The 18,277-nt window shown below is 41.8% G+C and overlaps 1 protein-coding gene and 1 long non-coding RNA gene across 3 annotated transcripts; one reads left to right on the top strand and one right to left on the bottom strand.

Moving 5' to 3' along the window:
• Window positions 1–858: 858 nt before the first annotated feature.
• LOC135350647 (uncharacterized) lies at window positions 859–2,160 on the bottom strand. Of its 2 annotated transcripts, none has more exons than XR_010399221.1 (2): window positions 1,791–2,160; window positions 859–1,740 (listed from the first exon to the last, which is right to left on the bottom strand). It is a non-coding gene; the product is annotated as an uncharacterized LOC135350647 (long non-coding RNA). The 2 variants fall into 2 exon arrangements; XR_010399219.1 differs by having other exon boundaries at window positions 859–1,735.
• Window positions 2,161–13,442: 11,282 nt separating this feature from the next.
• LOC135350618 (ribonucleoside-diphosphate reductase large subunit-like) lies at window positions 13,443–18,254 on the top strand. The gene is made up of 12 exons (XM_064549473.1): window positions 13,443–13,583; window positions 13,655–13,921; window positions 13,989–14,089; window positions 14,153–14,329; window positions 14,648–14,875; window positions 15,103–15,279; window positions 15,488–15,772; window positions 15,934–16,149; window positions 16,203–16,501; window positions 16,859–17,090; window positions 17,361–17,549; window positions 17,808–18,254. The coding sequence occupies exons 1-12, from the start codon at window positions 13,553–13,555 to the stop codon at window positions 18,009–18,011; spliced, it is 2,406 nt and encodes an 801-aa protein (XP_064405543.1). The 5' UTR covers window positions 13,443–13,552; the 3' UTR covers window positions 18,012–18,254.
• Window positions 18,255–18,277: the final 23 nt, after the last annotated feature.

The following is an 18,277-nucleotide window of genomic DNA, read 5'->3' as shown; positions in this document are numbered from 1 at the left end:
GTGACTGCATGATTCATGGCCAGACACATGATGTTATGATTAGAGATTCTCCTCCTCAAAGAAATACTTTTGACGAGCAGTGTGTGTTGCCACGGTAAATGTCTAGTCAGGCTTGATTTCGTACTGAATGTTTGGCCAAATTTCTATAGTATGGCTAAGTACGCCGAGTGCTATTAACCTTGCCAGTGCTTGTTATGAGTACTATTAATCCCTTATTGCACGAGTAGCCATACTATTATTGATTGTTAATCGTTTGTGATGCAGTTTTAATAACATTTTTAGCCGCAGTTTCAGTAAAAAAAAATTGGCCGCAGCCGTTATTTGAACGTGTGGTCGTCAAGGCAGTAATTGCACGCAATTACTGCCTTGATGCATGATGTGCAATTACTGATACGCGATTAATCACTGTACGAATCACAGTGAATAATAGGACAACATGCGATTTATATATATTATAAATATATATAAATTTTATATAGTCATATAATTATAACATCTGGTTGTATTTAGCTACTTGTAACAATGCATCTAGCCGCTTAAGCATGGTGCCATGTGGCGGTTCTGGTTGGGGTGTATAGGGAAGTCCCTTGGCTAATACTGATGCTTCTTCTCTACTTAAGAGTGTGGTTTGATAGGTTAGTTATGTACGATAAGTTGCAGTTGTGTTGTTCTTGCTGTTAGCGTGTCTTGATGGCTGCGTAGTGTTCTCTAGTGTTTGTACATTTGTTTCTTCTTAGTCTCCGGTTTCTTCTAGTTGAGTTTGGAGGGGAGGATTTGGAGGTTAATTGAAGTGGAAGTATGATAGTGGGGGGGTGGGTAGCAGTTATATCCTCGTCTTTGGTCAGTTTAAAAGTCATCTTGATTTGACCTCATCTTTGGTCAGTTCAAAGGTTATCTTTCATTTGAGCATGGCTGGGATAATGGGCAACTCATTTGGGGGAGCCACTATCATCAAATTTTAGAATTAAACACAATTTCAAGCGTATATGTGCAAAGTGAAAATGAAAACAACATAGATACAATCAGCATGGCTTAACGAATGTGTACAATCTCGTGTGTCACTAATTAATTTATCAATGGTGTCACTTCTGAAGGCTCAGCTGTGCTTGGGCTCAGGAAGTTGGGAGCATGATCGGCTGTGTCCGTAGGTAGGCTGACTCTAGTGGAGGGTGGAGCAGTTCGTAGTCTTCGACCAGCCGTCTCAATATCTGTTCTGTTGGCAAACCTCACATGTCTAAAACTGTAGCACATGTAGCCAAAAACTAGGAATGAGAAACACGATAGAGGAGGATATAGTACTGTCTGTGGTATCATTGTAAAGAAAATGCAAAGATTAATGCCAAACACAAGCAGAGTAAGGAAAAATAGTGCAAAAAATATTACAATTTCTTTCAGTACATCTCTTCTCCTTTCGATTTGCCTTCTCCATAGAGTACAAACCCATATTGTTAAAACAACGTTTCCTATCAAGCTTATTAGTACTAGTGCAGGTGGTATGGCTGCAATAAGTATTTTCTGGGTGATGCTCATAGTGAAGGTTTTTCTGGTATAATATAAAAGCACACTTAATGTCAACCCCGTAAAAGCAATAGTATCATGACAAATAGATATTCCAATAGCAAATGAAATCGGTCAGTCCAAGGATGCCTTCTTGAGAAAAAACCACACAGTTTCGTTACCACGGTAAAGTAGATAGAGCAGACCAGTAGAGCCATGATACACAGTAAACTACTTGCTACACTGAAATACAAATTGTTAAGTTCGTTACATAAGTTGAACATTGACTCAACTAGTTTGAATGCAAGAATGCTCCTAAGCCATAATGCTCCAAGATGTAGTGTAGTGATGACAGTTATGTAGACTATCCTTCTGACTAGAAAGTTAGTCTTCCTTCGACAGATAAACACAATGTTTAAGACCATCCCAACAAAGCTCAGTGGAAACACCACTGAGAGAACTGCTACTTGAGCAATCCTGGCATATTTGTAGGATAATACCGCAAATCAAGATAGTGGCAGTCCATTCTCTCGAACTTTCAAGTCAACTATAGATAAACTTAGCTTCTTAAAATATAATTTAACCTACCATGTGATTCCTTGTGGCTACATGCATCCCACGCATTGTATGGCTTGGATTGCCAGCACAACAACCTGTCCTATTCTTTGCTAATTAGCTATAACAGTATAATTATACTGACCTCCAACCCACACACATGTACACACAAACACAATTATAGACATTATAGACACAAAAGTACACTTGCAACACATATAAAACAAGTTGTCAGCATTGCTCTCTATGAAGTGATTCTTTTTTTTTAGACCTATGTAGTAATAGTACAATTGTGTCCTTCACATCTACGAAGCTTTGTACAAATTCAATGAACTCATACCCTGCAATTGTTGATTGATCACTGCAAGCTGATTCTCTTGTGGAGCTAATACTAAGATATAATTTGCCTCTCCTTCATTCAATGAATCTACTGCATTAATTATATATAACTAAAGGCTTATAATTATATATATCTTTTTCCTGCCCGCCACATTTGATGGTTGGGATTCGTACACTCTGTACAGCAGAAGTAGCACAAGCTAATTAGCCCAACCCCCCTCCCCCCCTTATATTACTTTATAATGACTCAAACCAGGTTACTAAATTGTTGCAATAATGAGAACGTAACACTGCAAGCATGAGAGCTCACAATAAGAATTGATATCTGAAGCTGTGTGAGGTGACAAGTCTCTCTCTTTCTCCCTCAGCTCTCTTTTGGCTCCTTGGTATCCTTTATCACCGACTCTTGGACCAATATCACCCCTGGCACCTGTATTCCCAGTGTGACCCCTAGCACCCATTAACCGTGAAGACCCCGGTCACCTGCCCCACCCTGTCAGCACCGAAAGGACAATTGTACCCTTATAGTCTCTTTCGGAGGGCACTGAGGGAAGGCTGGAGCTAAATAGTGGAGCACTTCCGTTGGCGGCTGCATGCCGATCACACCAACCTATATAACTATATACATGTACATCTCTAACTATATACATGTACATCTCTTAGAGATAAATGAAACCTCAGAATTTCTAATGGGAAATTCTTGACTGCGATTAAAAATTTTCCGTTCCTTAAAACTTGTTTTGTTATTGTTCACTATTTTAGTAGCCATCTCCTCCTGGCTTGTTGATGTCTCTTTCCTGGCCTGTTCAAACTCCTTGATTGTGAGACTAATGATGGCACCGCCTCTGGAAGGAGTTGGTCATTACGGCATGTGGTAGTAGGTACGTCGCCGCATCCAGTTTGTCTTTTTCAATAACTTCTGCACCTCCAAGACAAGCAGTTTTAACTATCGACTCGTAGTACTCCCACACAGCAGTGTTGTTCAGGGTCTCTGTGGCCTCCAGCAACTTATATTATTTCCCTTGAATGTGCAATCAAATTTGTATTTGCATGGCTTTGCAGAACTTGTGCATTGTCCTCTGTTGATGTTCCTCAACCACTCACTTATTTCTCCCTCCATAATACTCACTGGTGCTTCTTTATCTTACCTAGACCCTCAACCATTGGTTGGTTGCTGGGTGAAGGTCATCTTCTGCCACATAGACTGACATATATTGGTAGACAAAACCTGATGGATCAAAGAGTAGAGCCAACCATACACATCCACAAGAACAGTACTGTGCCTTTTGTGCCGCAGTGGCAATGCTAAATTGAAGAAATCTGAACCCTCTTCCCTGATCGATGCTTTCATGCAGTCTATAACAGAGATAGTTCATTCAAAACCTGAATTGATATAACGATAATATAATACACTACAACTAGGAATGTACTCTTTGATTTGGAGCCAGCACATCATAAAATTAACAAGACAGGAACGACTTTTTTTAAATTATCTTTTGGGTTTATTTTTTTCCTAAAAAACCATACTATAATTTGGGAGCTCATCCTGAGAGCATGGCAGCTACGGAGAGCACAGTCTGGCAGGATCATTAATAGTAAAATACTGCAGGAGTTGACCTTCTGAATATCTGTAGGAGCAAAGTGCGCTGCAACCAAAATTGTTTTATTATAATTTTTCAATTAAACTTTTTTCAATAATTACCTTGCACAGGGCACTGTGTGTAAACTCAACCCTTCAATCTACTTACTTTAATTGGTGCAACACAACCATTGTTGTCTACTCTCAATGAATTTACATCGTCCATACTACTATAGTAGCAAGCATAACTATTGCTTCAGGCAGATTTTATTGTGTTGGTCTCGAGCTTTGTTTGTCACGATACATGTATATCTGTGCAGCTATTGATTGCACAAGTGCACTTGCAACATGCTATTTTCTTTTCCTTTTGCTGAAAGTACACATCAAGATTCACTTTCAACGCACACACAAATTGATTAGATAAGTCGTCACAGCATTAATATTACCCTTGAGTGATTCTCTTGTAGAGCTATAAATATAATGTACAATTGTGTCCTTCACATCTATGAAGCTTTGACAAAGCATAATTAAGGGCGTACGTCTCTTAAATTCATTATACCCTGCATTTGTTTCCTGTCAGAAACAAAAGCGTTCATCAGATGCAAGCTCGAGGGTTCTGGACTTGTTAGTACTGCTCAACGGGGGAGCACCTGCATGCTTGTGAGCTAGGAACTAGTTTATACCCTCGTCTTTTGTCACTAGCTATATACCGTTTTATAAATCTCATTATTTCCCTGCCTGCTGTGCAGCTCTGAGCCAAGGTAGTAGAGGCTAGCAGTGTGCACTCTCTCCACATCCTCTCCAGTTACAGCCAGTCCACTGAAGTGGTTCAGCTCCAGTGATCCATACGAGCTGTGCTCAGTAAACGAGCTACGGCCTTCAAGCTGCTTGAATGTGTAGGGCAGACTCTCCTGGGAGCAATGTGCTCTCACAAAATGAGAGCTTGGTGGAGTTAGTCATCTTGGCACAGTGCTGTATCTCGACTGTCAGCTGCTATTGGAATCGACACAACTTGGAAGAGGACGTATCCAGAAGGGCACCACTGACCAATTGGAGATTGCTGGGAAACTGGTACTGTCCACCTACGCTGGCTATATGCATGATGTCTAGTTGACAATGGTCAACGCCAGCTGAAAGGGAGCCCTGGGGTATGGTAAGCTTGAGCCCAAGTTCGTAGCAAAAGTTGAAGATTACCATGAATGCAGGAATGCTCCTAGCTGTAGTGTAGTGATGACAGTCATGTAGACTATCCTTCTTACTAGAAAGTTAGTCTATAATAGTACAACTGTGTCCTTCACATCTACAAAGCCTAAAGGGCGTCTCTCATTTCCTTAAATTCAATGAACTCATACCCTGCATTTGTTGATGGTCTACCACCACGAGCTGATTCTCTTGTGAATATTCATAAGATAAAATTTGCCTGTCCTTCATGTCATTAAATTCAATGAATCTGTCCCTGCATTAATTTTATAACTACTGCCCGCCACATTTGATGGTTGGGATTCGTACACTCTGTACAGCAGAAGTAGCACAAGCTAATTAGCCCAACCCCTCCCTTATATTTATAATGACACAAACCTGGTTAATTGTTGCATAATAAGAACGTACCACTGCAAGCATGAGAGCTCACAGTATAAGAATTGGTAACTGGAGCTGTGTGAGGTGACAAGTCTCTCTCCTTCTCCCTCACCTCTCCTTTGTCTCCTTGGTATATCCTTTATCACCGACTCTCCCGCTATCCGCTATCACCTGTATTCCCAGTGTAGTGTGACCCCTAGCACCCATTAAGCCGTGAAGACTCCAGTCTCCTTTCTCACCTGCCCCACCTTTATCCTGTCAGCACTAGAAGGACAATTGTACCCTTATAGTCTCTTTCGGAGGGCACTGAAGGAAGGCTGGAGCTGAATAATGGAGCATTTCCGTTGGCGGCTGCATGCTGGTCTGCCACAGCACCAGCTTATATAACTATATCCGACTAGAAAAACATTTGCAATGTGAAAAATTGCTAGGATTGGCCAGGGGAACCACAAAAAAGCGTGGAAACAAGAAATCAGACGAGAGCATAACTCCAATTCGTTACAACGTCAATCACATGTACTTGTAGTTTTCCATTTTTTTCCGGCCAATATACCACACAATTTTTACTGGTGGGGTGATGACCATCCCTATATATATTTATTATACATCCATTTTGTGCGGGCATAATTATAATCATGATGATTTGTGATAAATTGATGTTCCTATAATACATGCAGTGTTGAGCACAGGTACACACAGTCCATCCATGCGTAGTAACATGCACGGACCGTACTAGTGACCTGCATGGAATGATGTGGTGGATGGAAGCTGGTAGATGGATCTGGAACACAGTCTATATACTATGTATTGTACATGTTCATGACGTTGTAACGGATTGGAGTTATGCTCTCGTCTGATTTCTTGTTTCCACGCTTTTTTGTGGTTCCCCTGGCCAATCCTAGCAATTTTTCACATTGCAAATGTTTTTCTAGTCGGATTCCCTTTCTTTTTCAGTACAGAAGTATAAATTTACGTATCATGACATACATAAGTGGAACGTCAAGAGGCAGTACAGAAGTTCAAGAAGAGAAGACAGGACTAATCAGATATCTTCTCGAATATCTCTGGACTAATATCAGTAATTATAGGAGTAATATTGCTTGATATGTTGAATTTGTGTTAAATGACAGCCATTTTAAGAGCATGATATCTAGCCAGTGCATATAGCATGCCTGTCAGAGAAAGGGAGCTAGAGCTGAACAGTGTGAAGAAAAGCAACACCTCAGGCTCTGGAAAAGCACAGCACTGATCGTTTTAGGCGCACGGTTTCTTAGCCACGCCTATCTATTATTTGGCATTTGGCCACAACGCAATTGCTGAGTCATTAAAGATGGCGGAATTGTCTAGGTAAGAGAAATAGAGACTGAGAGGTCATCTGCCTCGTGGAAGCAATCGCAAATCTGAAGAAGCGCTTTGTAATCCAGGTTGTAGTCGTTTGGAAACCCTGTGCAGAATGTCCTGGAGATGGCTGTACTTGGAGCAAATGCTGGGCAAGAAACTTACTTACTTACTCACTCACTTACTTAGTCAGTCAGACAAAGAGCGGTGAAACGTAGAAATAGTACAATTTTTAAAATGACAATATTCATTCATTAAAATGTTCATGGATTATGAAATGAGAGATACAAAGAGAGAAAAGGCTAAATAAACTATCTGTCTAGCCAGTTCCTTGATGTGGCCTTTCCCTACAGAGATAGAACAGTTTGAACATGAGTCAAAATAATTGAAATATTGCTAAACACGGGCAAACCCACTGCCAATCCTATGTAAAACCATAGGGTAAAACCTACTGATACATGTACATCTCTTAGAGATAAATGAAACCTCAGAATTTCTAATGGGGAATTCTTGACTGCGATTAAAATTTTTCCATTCCTTAAAACTTATACTTGTTTCATTATAAACTTATTGTCCACTATTTTAGTAGCTATCTCCTCCTGGCCTGTTGATGTTTCTTTCTTGGCCTGTTTCAAACTCGAGGCTAATGACGGCACCAGGCCTCTGGAAGGAGTTGGTCATGACGGCATGTGCTAGTAGGTACGTCGCCGCATCCAGTTTGTCTTTGTCAATAGCTTCTGCACCTCCATGACAGGCAGTTTCAACTATCGACTCGTAGTACTCCCACACAGCAGTGTTGTTCAGGGTCTCTGTGGCCTCTAGCAACTTTTATGAATTAAACACAATTTCAAACGTACATGTGAAAATGAAAATTACAGCACATGCAATATATAAAACAACATAGATCCTATAGATACAGTTAGCATGTGTTCTTAACGAATGTGTACAATCTCTTGTGTCACTAATTAATTTATCAATGGCGTCACTTCTGAAGGCTCAGCTGTACTTGGGCTCAGGAAGTTGGGAGCATGATCAGCTGTGTCCGTAGGTAGGCTGACTCTAGTGGAGGGTGGAGCAGTTCGTAGTCCTGGACCAGCCGTCTCAATATCTGCTCTGTTGGCAAACCTGACATGTCTAGTTTTACTACGAAAACTGTAGCACATGTAGCCAAAAACTAGCAATGGGAAACACGATAGAGGAAAAGATAGTACTGTCTGTGGTAGCGGAAAGAGAGCACAAAAATCTATGCCAAGTACAAGCAAAATAATGAAAAATAGAGCAAAAAACATTCCAATTTCTTTCAGTGCATCTCTTCTCCTTGTGATTCGCCTTCTCCGTAGAGTAAAAAACCATACAGTTAAAACAATGTTTCCTATCAAGCTTGTTAGTGCTAGTGCAGGCGGTATAACTAAAACAATTATTTGCCGAGTAAAGTTTATAGCGAAGTTTCTGTGTGTAAAATATGTAAGCACACAAAGTGCCAACCCCACAAGCAATAGTATCATGACAAATAGATATTCCAATAGCAAATGAAATGGGTCACTCCAAAGATGCCTTCTTGAGAAACAACCACACAGTTTCGTTACCACGGTAAAGTAGATAGAGCAGATCAGTAGAGCCATTGTCCACAGTAAACTACTTGCTACACTGATATACCAATTGTTAACTTCGTTACAAAAATTTAGCATTGACTTATCTGGTTTGAATGCAGGAATGCTCCAAAGCCATAATACTCCAAGCTGTAGTGTAGTGATGACAGTAATGTAGACTATCCTTCTTACTAGAAAGTTAGTCTTCCTTCGACAGACAAAGACAATGTTCAAGACCATCCCAACAGAGCTCAATATAAACACCACTGAGAGAACTGCTGCTTGAACAATGTAAACTCTTGGCAAGGTTAATGTTGTGATATTATTTGTAGGATAATACAAATCAAGATAGCTGCAGTCCATTCTCACAAACTTTCAAGTCCACTGTAGATAGCACATGAAACTTAGCTTCTTAAATTAACTTGATTTCATTGTGGCTACATGCATCCCACACATTGTATGGCTTGGAATACCAGCACAATTTCCCCTTATTAAATAAAGTATAGCTGAACACACTGACCTCCAACCCATGCACATGCACACAAACACAATCATAGACACACAAGTGCACTTGTAACACGTCGTCTGCTCTCTTATGAAGTGATTCTCTTGTAGAAAACTATAGTCAATTGTGTTAAGGGTGTCCCTTATTTCTTTAAATTCAATAAACTTGTACCATGCATTTGTTGATAGTCTACCACTGCAAGCTGATTCTCTTGTGGAGCTATACTGCTATACTGCTATTTATAAGATACAATCATACCTGTCCATTCAATGAATCCATCCCTGCATTAAGTACAGGTTTATAATTATATCGTGAGTCTAACCTTTTTCCTGCCCGTCATATTTGATGGTATGAAATAACACTGCAAGCATGAGAGCTCACAATTTAAGAATTGGTAACTGGAGCTGTGCGAGGTAACAAGTCCCTTACCTCTCCCTTGCCTCTCCTTTGTCTCCTTGGTATCCTTTATCATCGACTCTCCCGCTATCTGCTATCACCCCTGGCACCTGTATTCCCAGTGTGACCCCTAGCACCCATTAAGCCGTGAAGATCCTGGTCTCCTTTCTCACCTGCCCCACTTTTTTTTTAACAATTCAGTGTAACAGCATAGGATATACATAATTAGCTAGTAGCTAGATGTAAAGTGCATCCTAAAGAATGTGTACAGTGAACACACTGACAGCAACAACAATATTGTGTGTACTAACAAGTTCATCCTGTCAGCACCGAAAGGACAATTGTACCCTTATAGTCTCTTTTGGAGGGCTCTGAGGGATGGCTGGAGCTGAATAGTGGAGCACTTCTGTTGGCAGTTGCATGCTGGTCTACCACTGCACCAGCCTATATGACTATATACATGTACATCTCTTAGAAACCTCAGAATTTCTAATGGGGAATTCTTGACTACAATTAATGTTAAAATCATAACTTATACTTGTTTCGTTATAAACTTTATTGTCCACTATTTTAGTAGCCATTTCCTCCTGGCCTGTTGATGTCTCTTTCTTGGCCTGTTCAAACTCCTTGATTGTGATACTAATAATGGCACCATGCAGGCCTCCGGAAAGAGTTCGTCATTACGGCATGTGCTATAGTAGGTACGTTGCCGCATCCAGTTTGTCTTTGTTAATAACTTTTGCACCTTCATGACTGGAAGTTTCAACTATCGACTCGTAGTACCCCTACACAGCAGTGTTGTTCAGGGTCTCTGTGGCCTCCAACAACTTTTATTGTTTACCTTGCACTGCAGGGCACTTTCAAACACAATGTGCGAAATCTACTTTCTTTAATTGGTACAACACAACCATTGTTGTCCAGTGTCAATTAATTTTTAAATTGGGAGATTTTATTGTGTTGGTCCCAAGCTCCAGACTCTTTCCTATAGTGCAGCACAGAGTTTGAAGACAGGGAACATTATCTGGCTCGAACATGAGCTTCCTTTATCACCAATGAGAGAAGTAGACACTAGAAATAATGGTGACACGATGGCTTGGACATACAATTAGTGGGATCGTATTGGTAGATGCTTGATGTGTCATTACCCCCCACAGTAAACGAGTTAAAAAAAGTATACCGCAATGGATTAAATTATTATCACTATGGCTACAATAAAGTTATAATTATGCTTTGCATATATATTCTTGTGGCACAACGAATTTGGGCATCTTTCCCGTCTTCCTGGTCCCAGCCTTGAAACTTGACAACAGGAATACATTGTTGGAAGGATATGGCTGCGTAGTTATATAGACACAGACCATTTAATTGTTGCTGTAAACCTTGATCTATAAAACTGCAGGATTTATTGGCACCTGCACCACCACGGCCCCTGGCCTCAACCTCCTCTGTTAGGCCGTGAGGCATGCAGGTACTCCTCGAGCCCGTGAAATCCAAATCCACCACAACTTCTAGGAAAGGATTCAGTAAAGTTAAAGAGACAGACAGGAAGCACTTACCTTGCACATACAGGAGGCGCTGATTCGGGCGCCACCGGATCCAAATCCGGAAGATCTAGGAGTTGCCACTTTTACAGTACTTTGAGATATAAAACAACATTTATATAGTGCTCACCGTTCACATACAAGCTTCAAAGGTTAAAAAAATACTTGTACACATCTATATAGTCAGTGGCCACAAAAAAGCAGCATAATTATAAACGAGCCAGGTGGCCATGCATGGCCAACGATCAGCCTGTTGTTGACTTCCTCTAGCAGTTTGACTCCCTCCTATGGGAGGCCTCCATAAATAATTTATTATGGCCTGTTATTTTATACCCCCCCCCCCAACTTATAGCATTTAATAGGGCCTGTTATTTACTACGACTATTATTTTACTATCAATCATTATGCCTCGAGGTATACGGTGTGTGTCTGTCTAGACTGCTACAGTTTTAACAACAATCATACTCACACCTCTCGTGTACATCTTCCTATTGATAGCCACAGGTTGATCGTACACACCCATCCCGCCCGCCTGTACGTTATTGTTGGTATCAGTTTATATTTTCTTGATAGTAAAAAAGTCTTTTATAGGAATTATTAGTGTATAAAAATATATTATTTTGGGGGGTTGTACTAATATTATATGTTTGGATGCCACTCTATATAATTATAGGTCTACCAACCATATATATATAAGAGGGTAAGTTATTCCGATCCCTGATGCAATTTATATGTCCGAGTTGCACTACTGACACAATTTTTTATACAGATTTGTGCTTTTTATCTTCGTATGCGGCTTGAAATGCGTCCATATAACACTTGGAACTAGGGCCTAGATTCTTATCAGATGGGGATCAAAATATTTTTGCTCTATAGTTTTCCGTGCTAATGTATACTGTGATAGGTGGGGCCTTCTGCCCATGGCCATGCGGTGGTGGTGGTGGTGGTGGTGGTGGTGGTGGTGGTGGTGGTGGCGGTGGTGGTGGCGGTATATTATGTGTAGTTGCACGTACATCTTTCATGATTGTGGCAAGCTATACCTAATATGCAATCTGATTGATTACAGATGAAGGAGGCTCAGGCTCAGCTGGAGTTTATGGTAAGAGACCAAACCCTCACACACCCCACCAAGTCACCCTCCACACACACACACACACACACACACACACACACATGCACGCACATACACGATCAGCAGGTGGCGGGGGGCGAACCTTACAGCTGGTGAAGGAATGTGACGAGTTACCATGTAGTCTAGTGATGTGGTTATAGGCCCTCGCGGTACAGTCGAGCCTGGTACCCTACTACCGTACTTAATCACCATAGGGACCAACTGTCACGAGCCCTGCCCCACAACAGCTGGCAATGACTCTGGCACTGAGAAAAAATGTGTGCTAATCACGGTGAGGAGACAGTCTCATGGGCGGCAAGACAACCCCTCTCAAATGTACATGCAATTATTGTGTTACTGTATGGCTATATAGTTTGTTATTAAATGTATCTTATATCCCACTTTTGAAACATGATGTTCCCTTTTCACATTGCATGGGTGGGTGATTCATGTATGTCTTTACTAGCTATCTTTGAAGATCGGCCTGTACACAATTTACAGTTATGACTACATCAATAATATTATTGTTGTCCTTCAGGTGCTGACAGTGCAGTGATGAAGGTGATGATGAACTGAACATTAATATCAATATATTGGTCCTTGTGCTGCTGTTATGAATAATTTATTATCCCAACATTCATCTGTGTGATCCTAAATTGGTTATTTAGAAAAATACTTACAACCTTTTTCACCTCACTTGAAATATACATTTTAAAAACAAAAAAAGAAATGTACCACTAATTGACCTCAGGTATGTACATATAGTAATGGTCAGAGCTGGGCATGTTCACAGTTTCATGAATGATTGAATGATTGTGCAAGACCAAGTAATAATGGGGGAACCTGGCCGTACAAAATCCTATCATGAGGATCTTAGGTGGAGAATGGTATATGGCAAAGGCTTGTCAATTGCTGTACCATTAAGGAAGCAGTAGATAGATTGTTTGTTGCTGAAGCTACTGTTTGGAGGGTTGTTGATAGATTTCAACACACTGGAGACGTGTCTGCTAATAAAGCCAGCCCAAGGGAGTACTGTCTAGATGATCTCACGATAAACTAATCGTCATTGAGATGATTTGAAAAGCCGACTACCTGAAATTCAGATTACTGGTAGATCTACAAGTGCTGCCACATTATGTCGTGCACTTAAACGTCTATAGGATTCACTCTAAAGAAGGCTTAGATCTAGGTCTTGCACATCACTCTAAAGAAGGCTTAGATCTAGGTCTTGCACATCACTCTAAAGAAGGCTTAGATAAAAAGGTTGTAGCCCATGGACTTTCAAGACTATTGCACTCTAACTATTGCATGCATTACATGAAACCACAGTAGTGCATGCTACAGGAAGGAGGTTGCGGTTGCGGTTTTGAATGAGCATGCGCCTCTTTACCGATCCCACGCGGGAACACTACATTTTAGCGGGCTTTTCTATCACACCTATCATATCGCAGTCTACAAACTCTATCTCTATCTTCTGCGCCTTTAGAGTCTCCCTTTCTCACAATTGAGCTGCTGCACGTACCCATGGCCTCCAAAATCTTTGTTATTAAGAGAGGTAAGAGATCCTGACCATGTACATGTACCAATATCTAGCCCTGATGTTGACCAAAATCCCATTTTCCACAGATGGCCGTAGTGAGACGGTTATGTTTGACAAGATTACCTCACGTATCAGCAAGTTGTGCTACGGCCTGAGCAAGGACTTCATCGAGCCGGCTGAGATAACGATGAAGGTCATTGCTGGTGTGTACCCTGGTGTCACTACGGTGGAACTGGACACTCTTGCAGCTGAGACGGCTGCCTCCATGACCACCAAACATCCCGACTATGCCATTCTTGCTGCTAGGATTGCCGTCTCGAATCTGCACAAGGAGACAAAGAAGCTGTTCAGTGGTATGTTAACAGCCCTTGTTGTACAAATATATGAGCTTACGATTGTCTCCCCCTTGCTCCCTTACAGCTGTCATGGAGGATCTCTTCAATTATGAGCACCCAGTTACCAAAAAACCCTCACCGAAGATCTCCAAGGAAACATATGACATCATAAAGAAAAATGCAGATGTAAGCAAAGAAAGTCGCTCAGGAATCATACAGAGTTAACCTCATACACACACACACATGCAGTTTCTCAATTCGTCCATCATCTATGACCGTGACTTTAACTATCAGTACTTTGGTTTCAAGACTCTGGAGAGATCTTATTTGCTCAGAATCAACGGGAAAGTGGCCGAGCGTCCCCAGCACATGCTCATGAGGGTTGCCGTGGGGATACACGGAGAAAACTTGGAATCTGTTGTTGAGGTGAGAAGGGCAGGTCATGTCATGTGTGTGTACTTTATTTAATCTATGCCTGTACTATATCTGTATGTGATCGTATAGCGGGTATATTATACAAGGGTATAAACTTTCGGTTTTGTGGATTTAGTGGATTTAATTTTCGCTGAATAGCAGCCTTTTTGCAGCATGTCTGCATGTGATATTAAATCGTGGGTATAAATGTTTGCGGTGCGTGCTGAATCAGCGAAAACCGTGATCATTTTACACCCTCGAAATATACCCGCTATATGGTATGTACATGTGTGTGCATTGCATTACCATCCATTGTTCCCCTCTCCCCAGACGTACAACCTGATGTCGGGACGTTGGTTTACCCACGCCTCTCCCACCCTGTTCAACGCAGGGACCTGTCGACCTCAACTTTCCTCTTGTTTCCTCATCTGCATGAAGGATGACAGTATTGATGGGATCTACGACACTCTCAAGACCTGTGCCAACATCTCCAAGTCTGCCGGTGGGATTGGCATTGCTACAAGCTGCATTCGCGCCTCTGGGAGCTACATTGCTGGGGTGAGTGAAATGGAAGCCTTTACCAATCAGTATCACACCCTTAATATTCCCTTTGAAGCGTTGTTCACTTAAATAGATACATACAGAAGCCCTTTGCTTGCGTTCTTGACTTGTTCCAAGAGTATTACTACTCTGCTTGTACACATGCTTTATATCAAGTGAGATAGTTTAGTTCAGTTCTGATGCAAGATTATTTATTTTGGTATCCCCTCCCCCCCTGTACACAGACAAACGGGACGTCCAATGGGCTTGTTCCGATGCTTCGAGTCTACAACAATACGGCGCGGTATGTTGATCAAGGAGGGAACAAGAGACCAGGAGCATTTGCTGTCTACCTGGAGCCTTGGCACGCTGATATCTTTGATTTCCTGGAACTTAAGAAAAACCACGGAGCAGAAGAGAAGGTGAGAATGCATGACTGGTAATATTTAGGAATTCAGCTAATTGAATTGAAGGCTCCATAATTAAAGCCTGGAGTGTCCAATTTTGAAACTGAAGTATGCATTCTGTAGCTGTTGCGGTATGTTTTTATTAGTGATTAGAGGAAACCAAAAGCTTAGTGATGTTTTGACTGTTTAGTGCATGTACAATTACCTGCATTTTCACCCCCAGAGGGCGCGTGACCTGTTCTATGCAATGTGGGTGCCAGATTTGTTCATGGAGAGAGTGAAGCAAGACACTACCTGGTCTCTCATGTGCCCTCACGAGTGCCCCGGCCTCGCCGACACCTGGGGAGACGAGTTTAAGGCTTTGTACGAGAAATACGAGAAAGAAGGACGGGCAAGGAAGACGGTCAACGCTCATCAGCTCTGGTTTGCTATTCTACAGTCACAGACTGAGACTGGCACTCCGTACATGCTCTACAAGGATGCATGCAACAGGAAGAGCAATCAGAAGGTGAATTGTGTGACAAATTATAACCCCTCCCCCCCCGTAAACATTTTTAATTTGCAACAATTTGTGTGTGTATTAACTTGTGTTGTAACTGTACACTATAGCCTACGTTTGTGTAGTTGTACGTACATGTGCATACATAATTATGCATAATTTGTCTACAGAACCTCGGCACCATCAAGTGTAGCAACCTGTGCACTGAGATTATCGAGTACACCTCACCTGATGAAGTGGCCGTATGCAACCTGGCCTCAATTGCTCTCAATCGTTTCGTCACTCCTGAGCGGACATTCGACTTCAAAAATCTCTTCGAAGTCACCAAAGTTGTCACAAGGAACCTGAATCGCATCATTGACATCAATTTCTACCCAGTACCCGAGGTAACTTTCATTACCGCTTTGTGTAGCATGCTTATTTAAGATATTTTATCCAGGCTCGTGTGTCGAATATGCGGCATCGACCCATTGGCGTTGGTGTTCAGGGTCTTGCCGATGCTTTCATCCTGATGAGATTCCCGTTTGACAGCCCTGAGGCAAAGCTACTCAACCGACAGGCATTCGAGACTATCTACTACGCTGCCCTGACCGCCTCCTGCGAGTTGGCTGAGAGGGACGGGCCGTACGAGACGTACCAAGGTTCCCCTGTGAGCGAGGGTATACTGCAATACGACATGTGGGGAGTCACACCCACTGATCTGTGGGACTGGGCCGCAATCAAGGAAAAGATCTCTCAGTGAGTACTAGTTAGTGATGTAATCTAGACTTTATAAGATAGTGCGTACTGAGCTACCGTTTTAGAATATTTTGCGGATGAAAAACCTTTGCAAATGAGCCAAATTAGGTTCTCATTGTAGCGTGGGAGGGAGAGAAGGCAGAAAAATTGACCCTTTGCGATCTAACTAATGCGTTCTGGCAAGGATCATGTGTATTTGCTAGTACTAATTTAGATTTTGCGATTTTATTGTTGCAACCACGGTACCTAATGCCATACGATGTTGGTTGCCTGACTTAGTACCTACCTGCGTTAGTTGATCTTTCTCACTTGTTTTGTTTTGTTACGGTACCCTCCCTCCCTCACACACGCACACAGGCATGGTATCCGCAACAGCCTCCTCCTTGCCCCAATGCCCACTGCATCCACTGCTCAGATCTTGGGCAACAACGAGTCATTTGAACCGTACACAAGCAACATCTACTCTCGCCGTGTTCTCTCGGGAGAGTTCCAAGTGGTCAACCACCACCTGCTCAAGGACCTAACAGAGAGAGGACTCTGGGATGAGACCATGAAGCAGAGGCTCATCGCAAACAATGGATCCATTCAGGTGAGGAGAGTATGGTCTTGTTAACTAAAAGAGTACTGATACTGGTATACCGTATAGCGGGTTGTTTTCATATGGTGAAAATTGTCATATCAGTAGAGCATCATACGAAAATTAAAACTGTGAACATTTTCTGGCACAGTTCAGTTCAACAGCTAATAATGTAGCCTAAGCTTTCACCATATTTTCAATTGCAATGAGAATAGTAAGTGCGTGTAGCCTTGTTATTGTTTATCAATCTACCCTTCCTTATGTATATTCTTATTTCTACAGAAAATTGATGAGATACCGTCGGACCTCAAGCAGCTGTACAGGACTGTGTGGGAGATCTCCCAGCGTACGCTCATCGACATGGCTGCCGACAGAGGCGCCTATATTGACCAGAGTCAGTCCTTCAATGTACACATGGCGGAGGCCAACTTTGGCAAGCTGACAAGCATGCACTTCTATGCCTGGGAAAAGGTCAGTCTGTCAGTCAGTCAGTACGATGTTATCATGTTCATTATGTAATAGAGGCTTATAAGTTGTACGTTCCTTTCACCATTACTAACGAATGTCTTTGTGATCCATCTACATCTTCAATGCTACATTTAACTTTTTATCAGTGCCTTGTATGTGTACTGAGTGCAGTTTTATCCTTATATTTAAGTCTTACAAGAGTACAGCCATGTTATGTCCTGCAGCCCAATATTGACCGATTTTGTAACTCATTTTGTGCAGGGTCTCAAGACTGGCATGTACTATCTCCGCACTAAGGCAGCTGCTAATGCCATCCAGTTCACCATCGACCAGACAATGGTCAACAAGGCTGAGCAGGCAAAGAGTGGAGACTCCTCTCCAGAGAAGAATGACAAAGAGTACCAGGAGAAGGCAATGGCTTGCTCAATACAGAACAGAGAAGCCTGTCTCATGTGCTCTGCATGATCAACTACACTCTCATCATGTGACTGAACTTTGAACTCATTGTGAACCCATGCAATACGATTATGATCTAGTGATAGCTGTTATTATATTTATGCTACATTCTGTTTTAATTTCCACTCCCAGTTTTCGTTGTGTATACACTGCCGTGTTGTTTCACTTACCATAATACGTACATGTGTATATATCGTATCATAATATTATTATATACTGTAGAATAATAATTATGCTCTGCATGCATCATGATCATGTGACCTTACAGCTAGGCC

This window comes from Halichondria panicea, chromosome 16 (assembly GCF_963675165.1).
Source record: "Halichondria panicea chromosome 16, odHalPani1.1, whole genome shotgun sequence".
Classification (NCBI taxonomy): domain Eukaryota; kingdom Metazoa; phylum Porifera; class Demospongiae; order Suberitida; family Halichondriidae; genus Halichondria; species Halichondria panicea.
Note: the sequence above shows the minus strand (reverse complement) of the source record. Positions and strands in the feature narration are given on the sequence as shown.